Genomic DNA, 26,094 nt, shown 5'->3' with positions numbered 1-26,094 from the left:
AAAGGACCAACATTTCATTTGCTATCTACGATCGACTTAAAACTACTATCACACCAATTTATACAGTTCTCTAAATGATAAATATCTATATGCGATCAATGGTTTAAGTTGTTCCATATGTTCATTGAAACTTTGTTTACTTTATTTAATCTTCTCTTGAGATCCATATGAATTAATTAATCGTTTCGAACGATTCTTTAAAATCGTCTCACCGACGATGTCTACGTATTAATTACAAATTATATACTTATAATCGTTTTCACGTTTCTTTCTCTCTCTCTCTCTCTCTCTCTCTCTCTCTCTTTTTCTCTTTCTCTTCCTCTTTCTTTCTTTCTCACTCAATCACTCACATACACATGTACATCTATTGCATACCATACCATGTATTTAATTTGCACATACAAATATTTACAAGTATTTACACGTATGTGTAGTCATTGATAAGAAGCGTACTGATCGAATCATCCATTGATTTGCTCGATAGATCAGTTTGAACGCTCGTAGTGCTCGATCTTTGTCTGTTGTATGTAAAAGAGTCCATACATCTTTGATTAATCGTTTATGTACTCAACACTGATCTCTTTTTTCGATTAGCAATGTTTCTCTAATCTTGAAGAAATTCGAATGATGATATCATCATGTACAATGTTAGATGAACAATACATGGAACGTTATTCACCGAGCAAGAACGAGAGGACAATTTTCGAGGGCTAACGCTCGATCGAAATCTGTCAGTAACGATAAACGTTTTGGATTTTTTTTCTCGCGGGAATTACATAGATGTATTAGCCGAAACAGGTGTAGATGTTCCCATTGGACTGCTGAACTCGAGTAGATTCAACGGAGTGTGTATGATACGTTGCGGACATAATTCGCCTTTGACAAAAATGTCGAGAGCAATAGGCATCCTTCGGTAATCGGGATTTCAATGATATTTCATTTCGTAAATCTTCGATGAATTCGAGAAAACGGGATAACGTATTTGTTTTTGTTTCTTTTTTCTTTTCTTTATTTTCTTTTTGAACGATCAAATATCGTCGAAGAGAGCTTTAAGATTTGTCATTTCAGTCATGGTCACACATTGGCTGTCGTTTGATCCGTTTTCACTTTGAAGGTTGGGCCAATTGAGCGATGTCTCCGGCGTAACAAGGAGGAGCCAACATCAATGGGCATTGAGTTTTCCTCGGGTAAGGAATGTTCTCACTATGTCACAACATCTTAGTGAGATAATTGGTCGAATTTGGAGGTGGTAGAAGGAATGGACTGACGAAAGGACGTCCATCGGGTGGCTGATGCATCGACGCGTATCCTGGTTGTTGATTATGACTTTGACTCGAAGTACCAAGTCCAGCGAGTACGGGTAAACCAGTGTCGTGAAGTTTCCTCATGTGTTTTTTCAAATCGAAATTCCTGCAAAAGCCCTTGCCACATATCTTACATGAGAAAGGTTTCTTATCATTATGCGTATGCATGTGAAAAGTGAGATTGTAGATCTGATGGAATGCCTTGTTGCATACAGTACATTTGTACGCCTTCTCGTCACTATGCGTCAACTTGTGATTCTTGTAATTTCCTTTCTGATGGAATCCTTTGCCACAGAACTCGCATATAAACGGCTTGTAATTAGCGTGTATACGAGTGTGAGTATTCAACGTGGAACTCCTATTAAATGCTTTACCGCATGTCTGACACTTGTGCGGTTTTTCAGCAGTGTGTATGATCTTGTGCCTGCAAAGAGTACTCGCTTGACGAAATCCTTTACCACATATCTTGCATACGAATGGCCGAGCTCCTGTGTGTACGGGCATGTGCCGGGTAAGATTGTAATGTGCATTGAAGACTTTGCCACACTCGGAACATGTAAAGGTCTTTTGCTTGTTCGTACCGTTTAGCTCATTCCGCGGCGCCGGACTTTTCTTTCCACGTTGACTTTCCGGTGAGATCGTCATTAGGCTTAGCCTCGAGGAAATAGAAGTGTCTTGAACAGAACTGGGTGGTGGGGAGGTTTGTGGAACGCTTTGAGTTGTCGCTGGTGAACTTGGAAAGGCCCTTAACAATGGACTCGGATGATAGTAAAGGAGGGGATAAAGATTTTGATGCCTCAATGTTGGCACGTACTTCTTGAAGGCCGACTCTAGATGGGCTGAATAACGCTGGGTAAGCGCCGGAATATGCGATGCCTGATGAAGTATACCAGGTGGAGTCGTCGTAGGAGTCGCCGTCGTTGTCGATGGCGGTGGTACGACCGCTGCTTGGACTGTTTGAGCTACGTTCGCTTGCTCGGTTAGACGTTTGTCCGGTTCCATAATCTTCGCTATGGAGAAGGTCAAGTTCCGAGAGGGTGGTGGCGAGCTCACCTTCTCCGGTGGCAGACTGGTCGGTGTCTCCGTCGCCATCGTGTTGCCCGTCGAGAATGGTTGCATGATATGTCTGAAACGTTAAGAACGACCCGTTAGATTCTCCTTCGAAAAATTTCAAAGTGACGATCATAACAATAATCGAAATTACAATCGAAGGCACGTTTCGTGAAGCTAATTCAACTAGTGTTTCTCGAGCGAGGACGTACTGAAGTGTGCCAGGCATTGACGGTCGAGTAAATAGGAGAGAGAGAGAGAGAGAGAGAGAGAGAGAGAGAGAGAGAGAGAGAGAGAGAGAGAGAGAGAGAGAGAGATTGAGAGGGAGAGAGAGATAGATAGAGAGAGAGAGAGGGAGAGAAAGAGATAGATAGAGAGAGAGAGAGAGGGAGAGAGAGAGAGAGACAGGAATAGCGAAATCACGACGATCAATTAGATGACTTCGAGGATCGTCGTTTATTATTCGTGCGATTTACCCTATGCAGCCAACACGGACCCGTTCGTGAAAGCACATGCGCGCGCGAGTTCTCGCACACGTACAGATGCATTACCAGCATAGCCCACATGTCGGCGAATCCGAGTGAAACATGTGGTACCGCTATTATATCCACTCAATTGGCCCTCGTGTTGACATAAAAAAAGAACGCTCCGCATTGAACGATGGGGGCTGGCAAACGTCGAGCAGCTTCGCGTCACAAAGGAATCCTCGCGTACGTTGTTTCGCACTCTACGTTGCCTTTACGTGTTTCGTGATAGACATTACCCCTAGCTACTCCTTCTCATCTCCTTTCTATGAATTCCTTTTCGTCATTTATATTTTCTCGAGATGATCGTGATTGTTACGATTCATTTTTATTATACTCCTTCTTACTCTTTTCTTTCTTTTTTTATTTGCAAAAAATTACAGTTAAACTATTTATTCGTAGAATACAGTATATGAAGCTGTATAAATGCACAGCTAAACGGGCCATTAAGTATGTGAATCGTTAGAGGGGATAAAAGGTGGGGGATGAATAGCAAGGTTGAATGAGATGCGAAATGGTCAGCACAGTTGAAGAGCAAGCTTTCCGGGAGCAAGGTTTGCACATCGAAAAGTAGAAATGTTTGCTCCCTCGGATGACGAGTTACTTTTGGACTTGGAATGACGGCTAGAATTGGTTCGGGTTCTTGCCGTTGGTTTCCATGAAATAGTCGCTACTCCGCATCACTATGACGACTGTTGAATCTTCAATACGAAATTTATGATATACGAGAGCAAGGGTTGTCGAGTAATCAGAGCATGGTGGATGCATACTGGAGAGATATTCGTCCGACTATTAATTCCCTCGTTCCTTTTTCATTGAGCTTTTGTCGTACTACGACATAAAATTAAACAATGAAAATGATAGAAAATAAGTACATATAGGATATGTATGAATGATTTAATCGATCAAATGACTTTACGATTGTAAGATCAAATTGTTAGAACGGAGACAAATTGATTAATATTCTTTAACATCGCTTTTGATTTTCGATGAAATGTTAGACAAAGATATCTAATACGATAAAGTAGCAAAGCCCTAATTAATTTTGAAACGTTTGAAATCTCGCCATCTTCGCTTTGGTGCGACTTTCGAGAAAGTAGGAAACTGGTGTCAGGGTGGAATGCGACGGGTATGACCCTCCGTCAAGCCCCGCCCATTTGTCGGGTACCTACCTTCGATTGTCCCTGGAGGCAAAGGCAGCCCTAATAACCGTGGGGGTCGATAAGTGGAAAAGCGAGGCCGTTGTGAGAGAGAAGAGAGATTTGAGGAGGGAAAACGGTTACCTCGCACCCCCGAAACGCCCCTATGACCTATAGCTAAAAAGAGGGAGAGAGAGAGAAAGAAAGAGAGTGAGATAGAAAGAGAGAAAAAAAGAGAGAGAGAGAACATAGCGTTGGCCGCCATGGAACGGCAAACCACCACTGTCCAAAATTTAATATCGACAAAGGCCACAATTATTCCACACTCCAACCCCTTTTTTACAACGAATAAAAGTTCAACACATGTCTTTTTTTCTTGCCCTTCCTTCATTATAGAGAAAAATTTCTCGAGAATATTTTCTTGATTCGATATTTCTCAACAGTTAGTAAAAATATTCCTACTTCGTAGACAAATTAGATTTATAAACGTACATCTTTTCTATATTATTTTTATTATAATTCTATTCTATCTATTTTTAATGTCTCCTTTTTATGTCTTTTAATCGATCTCTTTTTTTTTCACTTTTTTTCTTTCGTAAATGCACACGCTTCCGTACATACATTGTAATAGTTTTCTGTCTTTGCGTTTGGATATTTATTCATTGGAACACTATATGTTTCTTCTCTGAAAATCTACTCGTTGTTATTAAAATCAACAGACATGTGTATATTATCTTTTTCACTGGTTCAATAAAATTTCAGTATAAACTTTTAGCATATTCGTCTGGCCGTAAGCTATCCTCTATAGGTATAGTTATTCGGTTTCCGTCTGTGGTCGTTGTCCTCTTCTTTTCGTAAGAGAGAGAGAGAGAGAGAAAGAGAGAGAGAGAGAGAAAAAGAGAGAGAGAGAGAAAGAGAGAGAGAGAGAAAAAGAGAGAGAGAGAGAGAGAAAGAGAGAGAGAGAGAGAAAGAGAAAGAGAGAGAGAGAGAGAGAGAGAGAGAGAGAGAAGAGTAAAAAGCATAGGGTAAAGCCGCACAAGGTTGGTAGTAGTGGGGTAAAACGATAGACGATTGGCTAGCGTAGGTATCGGTCGCGCGAACGCGCGTGGAGGAATGGACTGGCAGGAGAATGAGGGGGGGAGTGGTAGCTACAAGAGATATGGTGGGGGCTGGCATTGTTACAGTGCTTAACGAGCGGCCAACGTAATCAGTATCGCTCCCCGTTCTCGCGGTACGCAGCCACCCAGCAATTCTACCAATTTATTTCAATCTCAGCGAAAGCATGGCCGACGCTCGAACAGGGACCATTTTGTTTTCTTAATTCGAGCCGATTCGATCGTGCGACCCACGCGACCGACTTTATCCGTTTCCCAACCTGAATATTTTTAAGTATTTCTTTTGTATTTATTTTACTTTTTTAATTGGACTATTTGTGTATTTATAGTTGGACTATTACTATATTTTTAATAATACGTTTGAAAATAATTATAATGATTTGTAATATTTTATGAAAAATTTAAATGTTTATAAGAATTTGAATCTATTACTATCCCTATGCTGAATTATCCTTAAAAATTTATCCATGGGAAATGTAATTCTCATAATTCAGCTTAATCATTATTAAAACGAACTGAACATTTATCTGAAATATAACGAAGATACGATAATAGAAAACGATATTAGGTAGGTATCTCGATATAAAAAAAATTAAACGAAATCGAGAACGAAACGTCTATTTTAGCGTATATTTTATGATTGGCATTAAATGTACAAAGTTTACCGAGATTTGGTTACAAATCACCGCGCTAAGAATCAAATCAGTTTCAATAGATTATTAAGGAAAATTCGAACGGATATCTTGGAACTTAAAGAAAATCGAAGGAGCTCAAAAGAACTTGAAATGGCTTTGTAAATTTACTCGTCGCGTTGCCAACTCGCTAATTACCTTTCCCCATTCCTTATCCTCGCCCAACGATAGACACTTCATTCTCTTAGTCCATTTATTTTCGATCGGAATCGAGGATAATTGAAACCACGGAAAGAGAGAGACTGAGAGAAAGATAGATAGATAGAAAGAGAAAGAGAAAAAGAGAGGGAGAGAGAGAGAGAGAAAGAGAAAGAGAGAAAATAGAAAGTCTAGACCGTAAACGAAACCTTATCGATATCTTTACTAGTAATGAGTTAGAACAAATTCGTTTGGATAATAATCGATTGTACGATTCTAACGATGCTAAGGAATCGAATTTTTATGTTTTGAATGTTTAAAGAAAAACTTCGATTTGTTTTTAAACAAATTTAATTAGATGTCGGAAAATTTACGTACGCTATGTGGAAAATACAACTACATTTTAAAATTACTAATGACGAATAATTCGACATAGATATGACAAACAGAAGTACCTATTACCTTTTTGAAATTTCGAAAGGAGAGGGTAGTTGAAATTTCGAGGAGGAGGGATAGTTGGTTAAAGGATTTGCGTGTGTAGAATGCATCAATCACGGTTTCCTCTTACGTGTGTACCTCGGCATGCGTTCGGACGCCTATCGCTCTTCTGCCTTAAGTGGCGATAAGGAAAATAAGGCACACCAGAGAATAGTACCTTCGTAGGTTGTTTAACTTTTTCGTGCCGTCTACAATCGGTCTTTCCGAGATTTTAAAATTTGAAATTTGTAAGTAGGTAATTGTATATAAGTAGATATATGTATTATTTTAAATTACGCGTGAAATTTCAAAAGTTTTTTTCCAGTCAACAACTTTAGAAATCTAAACGTTGACATTCGTAAAATAACTAAGTAAAGTATTTTTTTTTGTTCTTTCTTTTTTTTAATTAATTTGACTATTTTTCATTTTCCTTTTTTTATCTTTCACAGTCGATTTCTCAAAATATAAGTAAACGTCGATCACAGTCAATCCAAAAGAGACGTTTAGGATGGCCGACATTGTCCTCGTTTCTTGATCGGCCCTATTAGCCTTGCCCTCACCATTGTTCCATCTCCGACAATCGGCCTTTCGTGATACGTCGTGTGAATGCTTGACATATAATTAGCATTTGGGGTAAGAAAAGCCTCGACTGAGGATGACGGGAGACACAATACACAGCCCCACTTGCTTTTCCTAAGTCCCATAACTCGACCATGTCGCATCACCCTCGTCTTGTTTTCTTCGATCAACGAATACTTGGACGATGATGCGTTAAGCCGATTCTAGATTATTATTTAGTCGGAATTAATGATCGAAGAAAAATTCTTTTAAACTTCGTTTGGAATCTCATTGCGCCTATGGCAATCGATAACATTAACTCATTAACATTTTTATATCATTAAATTTTAATTTGTAAAGGTTATCATCTATAAAATTTCATTAAAAAAAAACAATATAAATTACGGAATGAAGTGAATAAAGTATAATAAATTAATTCGTTCTAACTATATATATTTGTATAATTATTGAAAATATGAATTTTCATTATTTTCATCTAATATTAAAATAATGAGAAAAACTTTGAATTTGATTGACAACATCAATATCATTTTGATAAAATGATTGCTTTTAAATAACGTCGTGTTAACATGAAATATTTAACTTCAGGTCCAAGAAAAAGAAGAATTGAAGACTCTGAGAAATCGTCGTAACAGCAGTTCAACTAATAACGAGCATGGGTTTGCAAAATGGCAACGAGTCCTGCTGAGCTCGATATATCTCGAATTCACATATTACTGAACAGAGTTAGCGGGAGGTTCACAGCTGCGCAGTCCGCAGGGGGTTTCTCCATTCCTCTCTTGCCAGTTTTAACCCCGGTACCGTGCCACCTTGAGCTCTCTCGTTATCACCGCTTCTTTCCTTTCCTTTCTCCTCTTTAACACGAGCCACCCTTGAGTTTTACTAGCATGTCGTACCCAATAAAAAAGCATGTTCTACGAGCTAAGTTCTATTTAGCATCATTCGACGAAACAAATTCAAGTTTATTCTAATACTTCAGACGTTTACTTTTACAGGTCATTTCGCACTGGTCGATAATTTAATTCAAGATATCTTTATTTATAATACTTATTTTTATTTATTCCTAAATTATTATTAAGTTTTTAATGAAATTTCCGCATTCAAAATTAGACGTTAAATAGTCGTTTCCACAAATTGGTTGACTTTCTATATCTAAGCCAATTTTTTGTCATATCTCGTACTTAATGTGAAAATTTTTATTTCTATAATCGTATTATATTAAGTATAAATTATATTTAAAAACTACAAAAAGAAAAAAAATAACAATTAAGAATTTGTTACGACAAAATAAAATAAAACTGAAATAATATATATATATACTTGTAAGTAGATAAATGTATAAATCTATAACTACTAACGAACAGATATTTTCTTGAAAAATTTGAGATCGTTCTCATTCGAGAATAGAAGTCGTATTCACTTCCTAAGAACAACGGGGGTTGCCGACGACCGACAATTTTTTTTATTCTTTAGCGACATACCCCAAACCTTGTCGAAAGGTAGACAGGACGCGTGTGCCTTTTACCATACGTGCGTCTAGAAACAGCGGGCGTCTCTGCGTGCCGTCTGCGAGCGTTCATTTCGCATTTTCAGCATACATAGTTCGCGTTTAGACACAAAGGGTCGCGGGTAACTCGAGATCGTTTGCCCTTCGCCAAACATAATAACGATCGCCAACGATGACGAGATCGTATTTTATATATGTATTTATATATGTATACGTATATATATAAATGGTAAAATAATGAGTGGAATAAAAGTTAGAAAAACAATCGTAGCTGCCATTGTCATGAACCATTCAGTTCCCATTCTGGTATGTTTTGGGCTTTTGAAGAGACGAAAAAAAACTTATGGGAATCGTTTCTATGTAGGTAGGTATGAAATTGAATCAGAAAATAAGAAGAGTGCAACTGAATTTTTATAATATTGACATTTATGTTGATCGATTTAAACAAACTAATTTTTTAAACTTTTTTGTATAAAAATCAACATTTGTTTTACATCCAACAATCTAACGAGTTTCCTATCCTTGATTGTCTTTTCTCGAAACATCTTCTCTTTCTTGATATATGAATCGAATAGATAAAATGAGAATAAACATTTTAAACATTTTTCATTAAAAAATTAAACGTTTCTTCTATCTTTAACGATCTAAGGAGTTCCTTTCTTGATTTCCATGTTCGAAAGACCTTCTTAATAGATGAACCGCATCATAAGAATGATGATATACATATCAATTTTGTTTTAAAAACTTTTCTTTTAATATAAAAATTAATACTTATTGTAGATCTAACGATTTAACGAGTTACTCTTTTTTCAATTTTCTTTCTCAAGCGATCGTTTCTTTCTTGATATATGAAACGAATAAAAAAAAAACAAGAATAGTTAGGCTTAGATTCGTAACGTCCGGTTTTAATCGGCAAGCAGGCTGTTGGCACGAATCTATTTTCTTGATCGTCCCCACCCATCGTGATAGACAATGAGCATAACAAACGGGGTAGGTTTCTCCCTTTCTCGGGGTGTAGAAAAAAGAAGACGTAAAGAACACCCTCGCCTTGAATTTGGCCGGTGTGGCGGGCGTGCGCGTCAACACGCTTCCGCCTAGGTTCCATTCACTCCTTGATCTCGATTCGAGCAGCGAAAGAAAGAAGAATAGCTTGAAAACTCGATACCGGCTTGCTGCACGGACAATGAGCTTGGCCTCGCCTTGAGAAGGGTGGCGCGAGCAAGCGGAAGTCTCGCGTGCCATTTGCCTCTCCTTGTACGTTTACGTACGGCATACTTATCCATGTCCTCAGAAATCATCGCGAGATGAATGGAGGAACCGACTCGAGTGGCGCGTGCCCAGACGATCGGATTCGAGGATATCGGATCGCGGTAAACGATCAGATCGAAGAAAAAAAAGCTGAAGGAAAAAGAAGGAGGCCAGCTGACGAAAACCGAATTTTCTTTGAGTTTCATTCTTCAGACATAAATTCGTTACTTTAAATGATACGTTTTATTCATCAGAATCGCTTATCGCAAAATCGAATACAATGGATTCCAGTATCCGTATTATACGATTCTTATAAATCAGGGCTCCTCAAATATTTTTCATTCACGACCTTCTTTTCGTTCCAAAAAATATTTACACGATCCCTGATAAATAAATATGTATGTATATAAAGTGAATAAACAAATCAACACCTCGGATTTATTATATTTTATTTTGAATTAATTTTTAATCATTAGGCGTTTCGAAACTTTTTATTATTGCTAAATTTTTCGTGATTTCCCATATGGTTCATAATAAATTAAATAACTTTAATATATGTAAATCATACATTTTGCATATTGCAGTATAAATATATGTATTATAAATACGTATGAATGATACGTTTATGAATACGTGCTGAAACTCTTTACATACGTTTGATAAATCTGATACATTTCTATCATAGTTAGAATTCATAAAGGACATGTACGCCAAGTTAAACAAATTCTATTGATAGTAGGATACACAACACGTGCACTCTGACAAAATACGAGTAAAAATAAATATATATATGTGCGTGCTATATTTGGGACTCCAGAGATTTGGCTAAATGTAAATTAATTAGATAGCATCAGTTGTGTATATGTGTGTGTATGCATTTATAGGTATAAAATCCAACTTGATTCTTTCTTCTTTTCTAACGTATAGGTAGTTTCGTTCGCCTTCGTTGTTCCACAGAAAATTATTTCTTTCCGAATAATTTGTATTCTTTTGCGATTTTTTTTTCTTTCATCTTTTTCCTTTCTTACATTATCGATGGTCGTCTTTTGCTTATAATCTCGTTCAGAATATCTCAATTATAGAGATTATGTGATAATTATATATATACACACGCACTTATTATTTTATATTACCAAGTAAGTTATTGCATTATTGTGATATGAAAAAGTGATTTTAATATACTAATACATACGTACATAAACAAATAGAATACTACGCATATCATTGTATATCTCTCTTTCGAACGATGCAACTTTGTCCTCGAGATATACTTTCGTGTCATAAAAAACAATGAAGATACTTATTTATAAAGTGATCAAATTAAATTAGATATCTGTATACCGTGTTTTATGAACACGTCACAATTTTTGCATTGTGTTTTATAAATCCATTTTATATTGATATCTTCTATACGTTGTTTGAGGTCGTGATAAAAATCATCTCGTGTCTTGAAACGATTACAAAGAAACGACGACTTCTCAGATGTATTAGTTGAAAAGGATATACGAGATAGTCGCATGCAAATCACGTCACAGCTATTGGTTTCTTATCAGATATCAGTTATGTGCTCGATTTAGGGTACGTGCAGTCTATTACATCTGCGATCTATTGATAACCACGTCAAATCCGCCAACAACATATTCCTCAACGAACGAACCATACCATTCCAAGAAAGATAGAAAAAGAGAAAGAGGGAGAGAGAGAGAGAGAAAGAAAAAGCAAGAGAACAAGCAGTCCCTTGCGAGGGTAAAGCGCTTTGAACACGAACATCTTTCGATGATTGAAGTAACTTTAAAAGAAGTAACATAGATTCATCACCTTCGACCTTTGCTAAGAAAATAAAAATTGAAAGAGAAATATACTTTCATTTCGAAAAATAATTCGATCTCTGATATAAACAATGTTAAGAAAAGAAGTTTCAAGGAAAATAAAAGCATACTAAATTCTTAAACTAAAGGAGACATTGATCACCGCGAGGGCGACACTCAAAAGTTGGTCGGTACGTCTTGCCCGTCACTTAATCTTTCTGTCCCTTTTCTAAAATAAGTGGGTATCCGCTCCAGTAGCATTCCGTTGGGGCAACGCGTTGGAAAGAACTGGTCCGACGACTGCCATCTGCCACCCCCAATCCCTCGAGGCTTTCTGCAGATCTTGGTATAGAGAGACAGAAAGAGAGAGAGAGAGAGAGAGAGAGAGAGAGAGAGAGAGAGAGAAAGAGAGAGAAAGAAAAGAGAGAAGTATAAAGAGAGACAGAGAACTCTCGCGAGTGGTTGGGACGTTTGAATGCCCTTAACCATCTCCTGGTTACCCCCGTGAAACTTTCTCGTTCTCCGTATTCTCTCTTCCTTTCTTACTATCTCTCTCTCTTTCTATCTGGAACCGTCTTTATTCCAATGCAGACCATCATACAGCGCTTTTCATCGAAGATTAAATAGGATATTACGCATTAAATGTCGCAACTTGCCCCCGTGGTTCCAACCCCCTTTTCGTCTTTAGCAACGCTCACCTTTAGCGTGCTAGAATGAAGACCTCAGTCGTAAGCGAACGATGATTTCTCGAAGAGATTTATAGAGGCGTAAAATCCAACTTCATTTTTTCTTGCCTTCTTTTTTAACTTATAGATACTTTCATTCTCCTTCATTATTCCATAGCAAATTATTTCTTTCCGAATAATTTGTATTCTTTTGCGATTCTTTTTTTTCTTTTTTTTCTTTCTTCTTTTTTACATTATCGATAGTCGCCCTTCGTTTATAATCTCGTTCGAAATATCTCAAGGATAGAGATTATAATATAAGTTTAAGATTATTTTATAATTTTGTAATGAACTTATATATCTGAAGCTTTTAGAAATATTGGAAAAAAAATCTCGTAGATGAGATACGAGAGAAAAGTAAAAGAAAAAAGAATTTATTTATCGGGTGAGTTAATCATTCCTTCTTTCCCATATTTCACTAAAGTCCTTCGAAATTTTGAAATCGTCTACATAGTCGAGAGCAAGAGAGCAAAAGAGACAGCTGGCAAAGCGTTCACGTTGAATTCCATTTGAATAATTTCATCGGTAGGGAGCGTGCCAAAGCGTTCGGCGAATCTTCTCTTGGAACGAAACAGCCGATTGGTCCATCTTCGTGGATAGACACGTGGCCGGAAGTTGGTGTACCTTCCAAGCGTTTCCGCTCGCTGATGAATAATACCGTCTACTCCTCCCACCGTGAAGTTTGCCTTTAGCGATCAGCCTTTTGTTCGTTCTCTCTTCTCTTAACCGTCTACGAATAAAACGTGTATGAATGTGTGTGTGTGTGTGTATGTGTGATATAGGGATGGTCACGTTTTTGAAAGGTCAAAGAACGAGGTAGAATAGAAAAAAAAGCAGAAAAGAAAAGAAATACTCGATCAACAAAATTCGATGAGTTTGTGAATTTGAGCGTCTTCCTATAAGTAAAAGTACGACTTTCGTAGTAGGTACGACGTTTCCTTTGTGGTTCAAATTGAATCCGCTGAACTCTAGAATGGGAGTCCGAAGAGAAATCGGTGACTATCAAAAGAGAAAGATAGATAGAGAGAGAGAGAGAGAGAGAGAGAGAAAGAGAGAGAGCGAGAGAAAGAGAGAGGAAAGAGGGAGGTCGATCGTGTAATCAAAATGACCACTCGACAATTTATGTGATAAATGTGACGAGGGATCGAAGAAGAAGAGAGGGTAGTGGTCGCTGATGTGATGCTGGTGGAGGTGAAAAGTTTATTTAAGACCAAATCATCCTTCCTCGATTAAGGTAAGAGAGTGCGTGTGGCGTGAGAAGTCGACGATGCCGACGACGACGACGACGTCAACGACGTCGATGGAGAAGTAAGGGAGGGTTGGACGACGTAGAAGGCCTGGCGATGGTACGTGTTATTGCTTGTATTGTGGTAGAACCCCTCGATTCAACGGTGTAAGGGTGGCTTTTACTTGACAAACTCTCCCCGGAGAATTCGACCTTCTCGTGGCCCTTAAACGGAACGAAGGAGTCGCTTTCTCGCACAGCAATAGAAAGAGGAAGGAAGAGGAAGAATGAGGACTGGCTCACGTGAAAACTACTTGTTGGGCAATACGGTTGCTAAAATCGTCGAATTATAGCTGAAAACACTCAATAACCGTTTTACTTTTATTTCCAGTTAACGACAAAAAAGATATCGTGATATCGGTAGGTATCTAATGTTTTTAACAAGTACGATAAATTCGATCGTTCGATTATAATTAAAAATTTTTCACCATAATTCACCATAATATCGTAATTAAGATTGCATTGACGGTTAACTCTAACAAAATCTTGACATTTTTTTCGTTTGTTTATACTTTTTTTTTATTTTATATATCTATATCTATATGTATTAAGAATGCGTCAGAGGGATGAATAGGATCATAAATATTTTTCCCAGCACTCGTTTTCCGCTTCGCGCCTTTGCTCTTAGGAACCTCATAAAAACCGAAATTTCCCTTCTGGCTGATTCCATGCTCGCACAGGAATTACCCCTCAAGTCGTTCCGTCTTGTCGCCTAATTGCGGACGTTCACGCATGTTGCGTTACGAGCACGCATACACATAGGTATACATGCACACAGATATATGTATATACGATGAGGACGGCCACCGGAGTTTGTAGCTATATCGCCTTATATCAATCTTCCTAAGTGAGCAATGCATATGCTTGCGCTTCACGCTGGAAAGTTTCTCTGCCTTGCGAGTTTTTAAGAACAAAGGTAAAGAGTGTGGCGGGGGTGTAGTTCTATGTTGTATTGCCACTGGGCAGTATTCTTTTTTATGCATATATATGCATATATATGCACACGGCGCGAGCACCGGCCGGATATAACCACCTGCCTGTCTCGTGAATGCGAGTTCGCGCGCGCGCATTCACGATCACGTTCACCTTTAAGAACGGCCTTTTAAAATCCAACGGGGGAGTAGCTGGCAAATTTATTGCCCGAAGGTGCCACAACGGGCGTTTATGATGCCGGTGCGAGTTAACGATACTAATTAGACGCTAACAAAACAGGAACGGACTTTATTTATAATCTCTTCTTATCTTTTATTTTTCTTTTCTTCTTTTCTCTTCTTTATTTTTTTTTTATTGTTTTATTTTTTTTAATAAAATTATTCCATCTATTTGATTATGCAAGTAGAAAAAATAAATAAAAAGAGAAGAAAGAAAAAAGAAAGAAATAAAAAACGTCAAGACGTATAAATCACTCTCGATTTTAAAGACTATATTATTAACAATCTCGTCTAATCTCTTGATTTCCTTCCACGAGGATATCGAGCACTAGTTAATACTTGTCATTTTCCGCTCTTCGTTGTTAAAGGAGATACGCGGGAAAGTAAATAAGGTGGGAGAATGCAAGGAGCATTATCCGAGTTTTGAATAAGCACTCGGTTCTTGAGCAACCAATCTTATCTGATGGCGAGAGCTGATTGATATCGTCGTACAGCTTCGAAGGGTGGTTCGAGTCTCTCGTCCGCCATATAAACCACCCCCATTGGCTTTATGAAACGCACGGGTAAGATAGACCTGAGAAAAAGAGAGAGAAAGAGAGAGAGGGTGGAACCGAACGTTTAATGCCTTCGAGGTAGATACACATTTAATCATAATCTAATATTTAAAAGGTAATTTCACGGGCTGTTTACTTCGTGTAATCCAGCCCCTCCCCCACCCTCAGTACATGTACGCTTTTCTTCCCCTTTCGTGCATTCGTATTCGTTCAAGCACGGCGAACTATGGGAATCGCATTTTCATGAATAGAATCACTTCCTGCCGCGATGCGTCCGCCATCGTTTCTATTCGCTTATCCAGCCGTGCGAACTTTCTACCACCTAACTCTTTACTTCCAAAACGTTTAAACATTCATTCGTTCGTTCGTTCGATCGGTCAAGGAAATTGTTTGGAGTTTTGTTTTTTATGGGATTGAAGGGTGTATTCTGGAAGTTGTTAAAATTGAAGGGTTCTCATCATTTTGGTACCTGGAAGAGCCAGCTAGGTAATTGCCAGTATCTCATCAAGAGAGAGAGAGAGAGAGAGAGAGAGAGAGAGAAAGAGAGACAGTGTTCAAACGTCCACGTGGCGTGCTAATGAAAAAGCTAATATATTCGTTTAGCCCTCGTAAACAAGAGCGAGCGTCGTTATTATCGCGGCGAGAGGTCATTGCGATTAATCGCTCTCGCCGTTGATTCATTCCGCTTAATTTATACGTAAATTATACCCAGTCGCCCTTTCGGTGCTGCTCACAGTGAATAAGCATGAACTTCCGGTTTACCGTGCACCTCTGCTTACGTTTCTCTCTCTGTTACATTTATAACTCCTGGCGAGCTTCGGTTAGAAGCATACTTTTCCCTATCTCGCGACTCGCACGACAGGACCCAGGAGAGATCTTCGTTGATCGATAACGAAATAAAAGGGAGAGAGAAAAGTCAGACAGGAGATCGATCGTTCTTTCATCGAACGGGATCTACGGGAGTTGATAATTCGAAGAAAAAAGGAGAGACAACAAATCGAGAGCACATTGGTATCGAGATAAACAGCGATAAGATATAAGTATATGAGATTTGTGTAATTAGTTTCTTGCAAATACCATGATAATAGTATAATACAGGATGATCACTGAAAAACATATGTTTGTAAAAGTTATTTTTGTTTTATATTATTCAGTCTTTCAGTGACCACCCTGTACATATCTAAGTATCTATGTATGTAAGCATTTATAAAGCGAAATTTGCGTGTCAACGAACGAACACCTCCATCATACGTTTATACGTACTCTAGCATATACGCATATATGTAGGTACTTACGTACGTACTTGCGTATTTGTACACCTATAACATAACTCACGTATGTAGGTAAATCGATAGAACTCGTATAATTAATGATTGTGTATCTAGTCTCGGCTTCATGACGTTCAACATAATATGCCACAACGAGATTAAAACAAAAATATATTCCGTTCTTCTTCGTTTAGACGCAACACGGAGAGGACGACAGACATGCAAGATACTTCATGGAGAAAAGAAACGTTCTGTCTACAACTTTCGATCATAGTCTATCTAAGAGATTAAAATGGCAAATCGACGACACGTTCCCTCTTTTTTCTTTTCTCGTTTATATATCTACTTATCTATGTATATATCTAAGTATGTATATAGAAAAGAATTTTTCATATGTAGGCACACAGCGAAGTGGTAGGTTAATTAAAATAATCGAGATAACACGAATAAGCATCGAGTAATTAGCAGTCTCGTGGCGAACGAGATAACACGATCTTCGAATCGGCCCCGAGGACTTTCCGACCGTGAAAGGAATTTCACGCTGTAATTATCGTACCTACGTCTTGAATTTTACACGTTAATTGTTTCTTCTTTTTTCTTTTTTTTCTATTTTTTTCCTTTTTTTTAGTTTCATTCTATTCGAAATAATACTAAATAGTATTATATATAGGAATTATCTTTGTTAAGGAAGATAATTATATATTTATCAATAAATTCTCTTCTTATTAAAGATGATACCTTATGTATGTGCCAGAAAAGTAATCATTTTTATTAGAATAATTAGTTTCCAATAAAAGATCATTGAAAATTTTATGTTGAACTTTAAGGATTATACCAAACATCATTGTAGATAAAACGGCTTTAATGTATGTTAAGCTGGCTTTCCTCCGCGCTTATTAGTCACGGCATGCTTGAGCCACATGCAACGTCGAAATGGCCATCGTGTAATACGTCATAATTTCCATAGCGTGACTGAACACTCCTACAACGCCCCGAATCCGATTTCTTGTTGGCACCTATACGTAGAAATATATACATGTGCGTTTATGTACGCGTGTGTGCCAGTGTGCGTATATATGTGTACATGTATAAGTGCGCGCGCGCATGTGTGTTTGTGTATATATTTTTCATTTCTTTAACGGAAATAGTTTGTATAAACGCGAGTACTCGACAGGAAAAGATCGAGAATCATAAACGGAGAAATAAATTATCGGAGTACCCAGTAGGAACGCTTGACCAGGAACGATGCGCGTTCACCTGCCCGAAACTCGCATATTTTTCCAATAAAAGTGGATTCATGAATTAGGTGTACCCTATTTAACTCAAGACAGCTCGATATATTTCATTCAATTAATGATTAAAGTTTTTATTTGTAGTTTTATTATTCGTACGATACAATTCAATTAGTTATTAAGTTCTCTTCTTCATGAAATTTTATCTTCTTTCCGTATTTCTTACCATTTCAAAATTAATTCAAATAAGATAAATGATAATAATTAATTCGAATAAGATAAATGAATAATTCTAGAGAATATTACATCGATGATTCACTGCGTGTCTGCGAATAATATAATTCAATGATTCACACCGTATCTATGGAGTAGTATGCTAATAATTCATAATCTGTGAAGAGATATTCGTCAATGATAAACTCGTACATTGATCAACTATTCCATAGACACACTTCAAATTATTTAATCGTTTTATTCGTAGAAACAAATAAGAATCAAAAATACCAAAAATTAATTTGACTTTTTTACTTTATCAAAGTAATATCTTTATGTAAATTGTAAGAAAATAGAAAAATTTCTTCGAATAATAATAATAATCACAATAATAATAATAAGAATGTCTAATAATAATAATAGTAAACGAACTACAAAGACGTCGATTCGAGAAATCGAGAACGTCAAAAATAATCGATGATAATGTGATGTTTGTGAAGCGATCGAATTGACTTGTTCATAGAATGATTCTCATGGAATCGACTCTTTATTGACCGGTCAAATCGAGAATAATTAATTTTATATGCGATGGGTGTGTTACGTGGCGCATCGCCGAGGGCCCAATAAAACCCCGTTGACCCTCTGCCACAGGAGCATGCGAACCATTTTGTAATAATACGCAAACGTACGGCGCAAAATCGGATTAAGTTCACTTCAACGATATTTTCTACTCCCCTCAAAATATGCCTATTACAAGGTACGATGTTATACAGGTAATAATTCATACAATTTTGAAGGACCTTACATGAATTTATCGATCGTTTTAAAGTCTGAGATACTTGACCTTTAAAAAGAAATATTTAAATATAAAAATAAAATATGTATCAAATATCTAAAAAACGAAAAATTATTATACAATATGATAATACGTAATTATTAGATACAATATTGTTGAAATCTTACGTGAATATATCGATCGAGTATAGATAGATAATGTATAGAAAATAAAATATCTGTCGATATTAAAAATAATAAAAATAAAAAGAAAAAAAATATCATTAGAGAATGGGATAAATTTATATAGAATTAATAATATAATTATAATTAATACGATTTTCAAGGATTTTAAATGGATAAGTCGAAAAAAATAGTTTTATACTCTATCTTAGATAGTTTTATACTCAATCTTAGATATCTGATAAATTATTAAAAATAAAATTCATGCGGATACTAAAAAGAAAAAAAAAGATAAATCATTATACAATTGAATAACACGTATATCTCGTAAACCGATAGACGTATCTTATTTGAAAACGATAAATAGGTATCTATATACTCAAAAGGCATCGTTGATGTGGCAGCTTAAAAGAATTATTCGATGCTAATCGTCATCGAGTAGGAAAGCTAATTTTTTAAAGAGCACAGCGAAAAAGGGGGTGCGAACAGACGAAGCAACCCACTCACATCTTCTTTTTCTTTCTCCCTCTTCCCCTCTCTCTCTCTCTCTCTCTCTCTGTCTTCCTTTTTCAACTCGATCGTACACGCAAACGAAGAGAGGAGCTTCACAAGCGACTCGTATTTCTCGCCCTCCAACAAGATATCAACCACCTTCGACCCCATCCTCGCTTCGACGAGCTTCTACACGCTCGCATACACGCGCTTTCTCGTTTGAACCGGCAACCACCCCCGCCATTGCTTGGTCGGGCCGGTGCAAACGTTGTAACGCCGCAAGTGCTATCTGACTAACCATCGCTGATTCTAGCCGACGACGGTTTAGGGGAGAAGCTCAGGGAAGAAAGAACATGCAGAAAGGGTAGACTAAAAGTCACAAGGATAAAACTGTACGCAAAACTAAACGATATCTACTTTGTGTACCTACGTATATGTTTATATACATTTTAAATTGCTATGGCTATTTTATCATTTTGATATTATATTTTGAAAGTCTTTCCAAATTTATCACGTAGATATCTTATCACGTAGATTTATTGTATAATTTTTCTCATATTTATAATCTTATAAATATTAGGCAATATATATATATATAATATATATATAATTCCGGGTGAGATAGCCTTGCGGATGGAACAACTCGGTCGTATATTTTGTAGAAATATTCCGATTTTCAAACATGTTTAGTAGTAGAACTGTCATTTATTAAAAAACTATACTCTTTATTTCTTTTCAATTAAGAAATTAAATACTCTCTAAAATGATCAACTTATTCTTTAAATAATTTACTAATAATTTACCAAAAAAAAAAATGACGTTTTCTGAATGAGGTGCATTAATTATGTTTATAATTGTACAATGAGATATTGTTATAATATTATTAAAAAAACGAATTGGTCTCTCTCAATCACTCTCAATTTTTTCGAGAATAATTAATCCATCGTAAAATTATATGTTTTTACGTTCTTAAGATATAAACTTAACTGCTTACGGAGATGATGGATTTTAATTTTTTGTATTAATCATTCTTAACGACAAAAGTCTATTATATGCTTTGTTAAATGAAGAACAACCAGAACAATATGTGCTTCATGTAACTAAGTAAGATACAAAAAAGAAAATAAAGAACCAGAACCTATATCAACTGATTGTTCATAAGCAATTAATAAAAAGACTCCTGCAACCCAGACGCAACCTAGACAATGCTAAATAAAATTAATCCAATCTCCAAGTACGTCGTTGAGTGTAGAGTTCAACAATTAGGAAACATAGGAGACATTTCAAGACAAAAGTAACAAAACTATTAAAAATTCATGCAAATCCAAACGTAAACGTCTTACCTACAGAAGATATATCTTCGAATGAAAATTGTTCAGATTTTGTAGCCTAAAAGAGTCTAAAGAAAGTTTTGAGGAAAAAAATAACACTGAATGCGTTAGGCGTAAAAAGCAGTACAGCTGTACATTGAAACAAGACAAATGGATTCAATGTGTGAGATGTGGTAAAAGATTTCTCAAAGAATATTCAACGTTTTTGTCTTTTGATCTCAGTAGAGAAATTTTATGCAACCAAAAGAAATAATTTCTTCCTGTTATGTTTAAAATATTGTTCAGAATTATGTCTAAAATTTTTGTTTATTTGAACAATAAAATGTCCTTTTACATGGATTAATTTCTTAATCTAAAATTATTTTTTAATTTCATCTTAATTTTAATATACATGTATATAAATATAATTTGTTCATGTATCCACTTTTAGAAATATAATTTTTATCTTTGAATATTAATTAAATTGACAATTTTCTGAAGCTTTGAAAAAAAAGTGGGCCATCCCTATGTATACACACGACGTACATAATATAATATATATATATTATATATATTGTAATATATATGTATATAAATATATATATATATAGTTTTATATATAAGTATAATATAATGTATATCGATTACCAAACTATTCTGAAAATTATACTTGTTCAAACGTCCTTCTTTCGTGTTATTTTACGGTCGAAACGATAACGATAAAAAAGTGAGGAAGAGAAAGAGAGAGAAAGAAAGAGAAAAGGGGAGAGAGAGAGAGAGAGAGAAAGAGAAAGAGAGAGAGAGAGAGAGTGGGAGAGAGAGACAGACAGAGAGAGAGAGAGAGAGAGAAGAAATGGGCCCGGGGTCATGAACGAATATATCAACGATCATGATGCAACGTTCGATTCGAGGATAGTGCACGGTCTCCTCAAATATTAGCGGAGGATCGCGGGCTTCCCTTTGAACGAAAATCCCCGAAACTTCAATAGCGAATAATCGGAGACAGCTGGCTCGATGCGAAATCAAGTAGCGTAATAATACCTGGGTCTCCGACATTCAAACAGATAGAGGAAGAGAGAAAGAGAGAAGAGAGAGAGAGAGAGAGAGAGAGAGAGAGAGAGAGAAAGGAAAACGATGAGGACGAAGAAAATGAGGGTGGTACTGTTCGCTTCGAAAAATCTTTTCTTTTCAAAAAGATATCGCAACGTATATATATATATATATATATATATATATACATACATACATAATATATATACATACATACATACAATGTGAAAGATCTAGAATATAAATTTGGAATAACTTTTATGAGAAAAATTTGAAAGAAGAAAGAATTTCTAAGAATTTTTTAATATTTAGCATCATATAAAACAATTTTTCACATCTGATATAAAACGTATAATTTCAAAGTTATTCGAAATATATATGTTAAGTATCTCAACCTATAAGTATAAATATTATATTAGGGGAACCGGAAAGTAATGTCGTTTCTGCGCATGTCGATATTTGATTGTGATTAAAAATAAAAACTTGTTAAAAATTTATTCGTTTGAATTTAATTTAAGAAAGCAACATTACTTTCCGGTCCCCCTAATATTATAAAATATACGACAAATTATAATTCTTGAAAAAGGAAGAGAAAGAGAGAGAAAGAAAACGTTATTATTTTATACTTCAATAACACTTTTTTATTCCAGTTTTTACCAAGAGACGAATCCAATGCGTAGCATAAAATGCCGTGTTTCTTTTTTTCATTTCCTCTTTTTCTTGTCTTTTTGTTTTTCTTTGACATATAAACATCGTAAGATTGAAATAAAATTGAGATGATATTGATCCATATCATCGCCGTTTGACAATCCTGTGATCATTAATAACGAATTTACTATAAAGGGAAGCTATAGATGTTATTTATATGAAAAAGGCAATTCGTTCGATATGACATACCAATAAAATTTAGGTTTAAATTTGACTTTTAAAAGTAAGAAACAGCTTTTCACTACAACCGGCTGCGTAAGCCAATAAATCGATATCTCGTTTTTGGAAACGCATGGCCATATCTCTGAACGAAGAGTCGAGAGCCGTCGGCAATTAATGTCCCAGTTCTTTCTTAACTGTTCCCTCTTTTGCTTCTTCTCTTAACGTTGACGCCTTACAAATAAAAGATACAACCTGAGCGATAACGCATGGTAATCGCGTGACTCCTTCAGAAAATTAACACGCGCTCGTCAGCCGGCGCGTAGATTCGTCAGGTGCCCTCGTAACGTTCCCTGACAAATTTGACGCCTCCTCGTTACCCGTCGCTAACGTCCGCTGCGATATCTTTTTCCTGTCGTTCTCGAATATTTATGCTCTCCTTTGCTCTCTCGTTTTCTCTCTCTTTCTTTCTTGATTACAAATCGGTCGATTTGTCGAACTTGATTTCAAAACTGGAACGAGCTATGAAAGATTCTTTTCCATATTTTCGCTTATCCATAGATACCTACCATATATAATAATACCTATACTATATAGGTATAATAAATATTGTTTGTCCAAAATTGTCAGGAAAGTGTTTTCAAGACATTAATGAGATTAGAACTATTAAAAAATAAATGACAGAATTTGAAAAAAGAAGAAAGGAAACATTGATAAAGATTTGATTAAATGTTTCGTTTCATTATAGTACATTAAACTAAAGGTTTTTAGTTAAACGTGTGTATATGTAGATACCGACGTAATTTCCATATATACATATTTGCATAATTTAATACATACACATGTACTTATATATGCGAGCGGAGATGCGGTACAAACATTCTAGACAACTCATCTATTATTATGGATTACTTATTCTATTTATCTAGTTAATTATATACCTAAATGTCTACATAATGTTAATTATTTGATTTCCTCTCCCCCTCTTTAAATCTCTCAGAATGAATATAGTTTTAAGAAAATGTAACAATATTTTTCTTGGAGTATTATATCTATCCATCGCAGTGAAACAAAGAATAAAAAACGGAATCGTTCAGTTCGTTCGAGGGAGCATCGTTGGTGAACGAGACCTTATTGGGATATTAATCGTTATACCAGGCGAACGCCCTGTCCCCAAGTGTTTGCACGAGCTTTCAAGAGGCTGCAACACCCAAGCCATCTTGCAACTAAGGCCTCTACCAACCCCTTCCCTCCTCCTCCTCTTCCTTCTTTGAAACGCATCGAAACACTACAAGAGAACCCCTTCTTCGAACCGTTCCCTCTCCTTGTCTTTTTTCTTTTTTTTTCGAGCAGGCAACACTCGAAAGACCTACTACCCTGAGCTTAGTATACTGCTTGACAATGACAACTACAACGACTACGACGAATATACCGAATACTACTCGGATACTTTCCGACGTACTCGACGACAGCCATTCTTCGAATATGCATACATATATAACAATATATGTATAAATATATATATATATATATATATGTATACATATATATATATATCTATGTATATGTATGTATATATACCTGTGTATATATATGTACGCATATATACATATACACGTAGTTGTTGTTCTATATATGTACGTATGTGTACATATAATATATAGAAAATGTACCGGTGTGAAGGTAGTTCAAAACTTGCTAGGCGTATGCTCGATGAATCCTTCAAAATAATGGTTCGTCGATGGGCATCGTGTTTATAAAACATCGCCAAGCCGAACTAATTGTTCGCTAATTTCCAGTGCCACTACAGAACCGCCGTTCCATTAACGATCCTCCAAGCACCGTTCCAAGTATACCTACATACATATGTTGAGCATTTCTCCTAAAGAGAAAGAGAAAGAGAAAGAGAAAAAGAGAGAGAGAGAGAAAGAGAGAGAGACAGAAAGAGAGCGATGAGGATGGAAGTTCCTTTCTTTTTAAACGTTCCCTTTTTATTTTTATTTATTTATTTTTTGTCTTCCTTATTTTTATATTATATTGTTATAAGATTTCGTTAAGAAAAAGAAACAGAAACATGAGTATATATAACGTTCTGTCAAATATTTATATTAACCAACAGAACGTAATTATGTTTAATATATATAGTATTTTTATTATTTATAATGAAGTTGACGCATCCGTTAATATTACTCTTAATGGTTATGACTATACTTTTAATTAGAGAGAGAAAGATGTATTAACGAATAGTTCCTTGTCGATTCTTTTAAAAGTCTATTCATTTTATTGGCAAAGGATTAAGAACTCTTTGGACCATTCGACTTTGCCAAACGCGTCGGGTGATTTAATCCCTTTTCTCGATTTACGAATAAAAGGAAAGGCTCCGTTATCCCTGTTATATCCAATTAAGAAATCTGGCTAATTTTGCTAAGCTGATGATCTCATAATTCTCATTTAATTCTTCTTACGGTAGCTTTGTGTCTGAAGATTCGTAATGGCTAACCTTCTTATTTAGCTATTGGCTTATGGCCGTCGATTCTTCAGAGAAGTTATCATTCTCTTTTGACGTGTCCGTACAATGGGAAAAATTACAAAAGTATAATATGAAGAAATTATTCTTAATATTGTACAAATTTAATTACTATTTCAATTTGAAAGACCAGCTTAATAAATACATTCTAATGGCGTCATAAAAAAATGATGACAATTTTTTTCAAATTTACTAAAAATCTTTTTTATCATTTTATCCACTGTGCATCTTAATTAGATATCTTCTAATCATCTGTATAATAATTATAAAAATATGTATGATAATTTTATATAGATACCAATTTCGCTAATTTCGCTAATCAGTAGAACCCATAACGTAAGTAGAACGTAGGTAAGTAGAATGTAAATAGAAACAAACAGTTATAAAAGTTTGTTCAATTTATATACGAGTGAATGATTCTTTTCTTATATAATTATATACCTCGTAAACAGATATACGCATTTTCGTAGATTAATTTAGTTCAGTCATCTTTTAATGAAAAGATAAATATCTAATATCTTTCTTCGATGTTTTTATTAAGATGTGTCTCAATGCAACTTGTACTTTATCGAAAAAAAAAAAACAAAAAGAAATAAAAAAAAAAGCAAACGAAGAAACCAACAAAAATGAAAATAACATACCAATCGTAGGTACTTACAAGATCAAAGAAGAACCGGCGAAGATCCGACGAATTTCGAGCGCACAACGCCGTGATCACAACACCATTCCTCTCTCCCCTAACGTCGGACACTTTCATCAATCCAAAAATCGCCTTAGAACGGAATTCTCAATTCCGTTGAAGAGTTGTAGTTGATGATCCCAGAAAGATAAAAAGAAAGTATCTTCTTGTTGAATAGAGACACGAACGTTTTGGAAATGGAA

General features: G+C 35.9%; 1 protein-coding gene across 1 annotated transcript in view; it reads right to left on the bottom strand.

Annotated features, from left to right (window-relative positions):
* Positions 1-323: 323 nt before the first annotated feature.
* The window catches only part of LOC118446322 (uncharacterized), a 25,955-nt gene continuing 184 nt past the window's right edge, over positions 324-26,094 (bottom strand). The window contains exons 1-2 of the mRNA XM_035876827.2: positions 25,871-26,094; positions 324-2,430 (exon numbers count right to left, since the gene is read on the bottom strand). The exon at positions 25,871-26,094 is cut by the window's right edge and continues 184 nt beyond it. Of these exons, the coding sequence (XP_035732720.1) occupies positions 1,209-2,423 (1,215 nt within the window). The 5' untranslated portion in view covers positions 2,424-2,430; positions 25,871-26,094 and the 3' untranslated portion in view covers positions 324-1,208. The remainder of the gene's footprint in view (positions 2,431-25,870) is intronic.

Source organism: Vespa mandarinia, chromosome 8 (assembly GCF_050613455.1).
Source record: "Vespa mandarinia isolate Hongniang chromosome 8, ASM5061345v1, whole genome shotgun sequence".
Lineage (NCBI taxonomy): Eukaryota > Metazoa > Arthropoda > Insecta > Hymenoptera > Vespidae > Vespa > Vespa mandarinia.
This window is presented reverse-complemented; position numbering and strand designations above follow the sequence as displayed.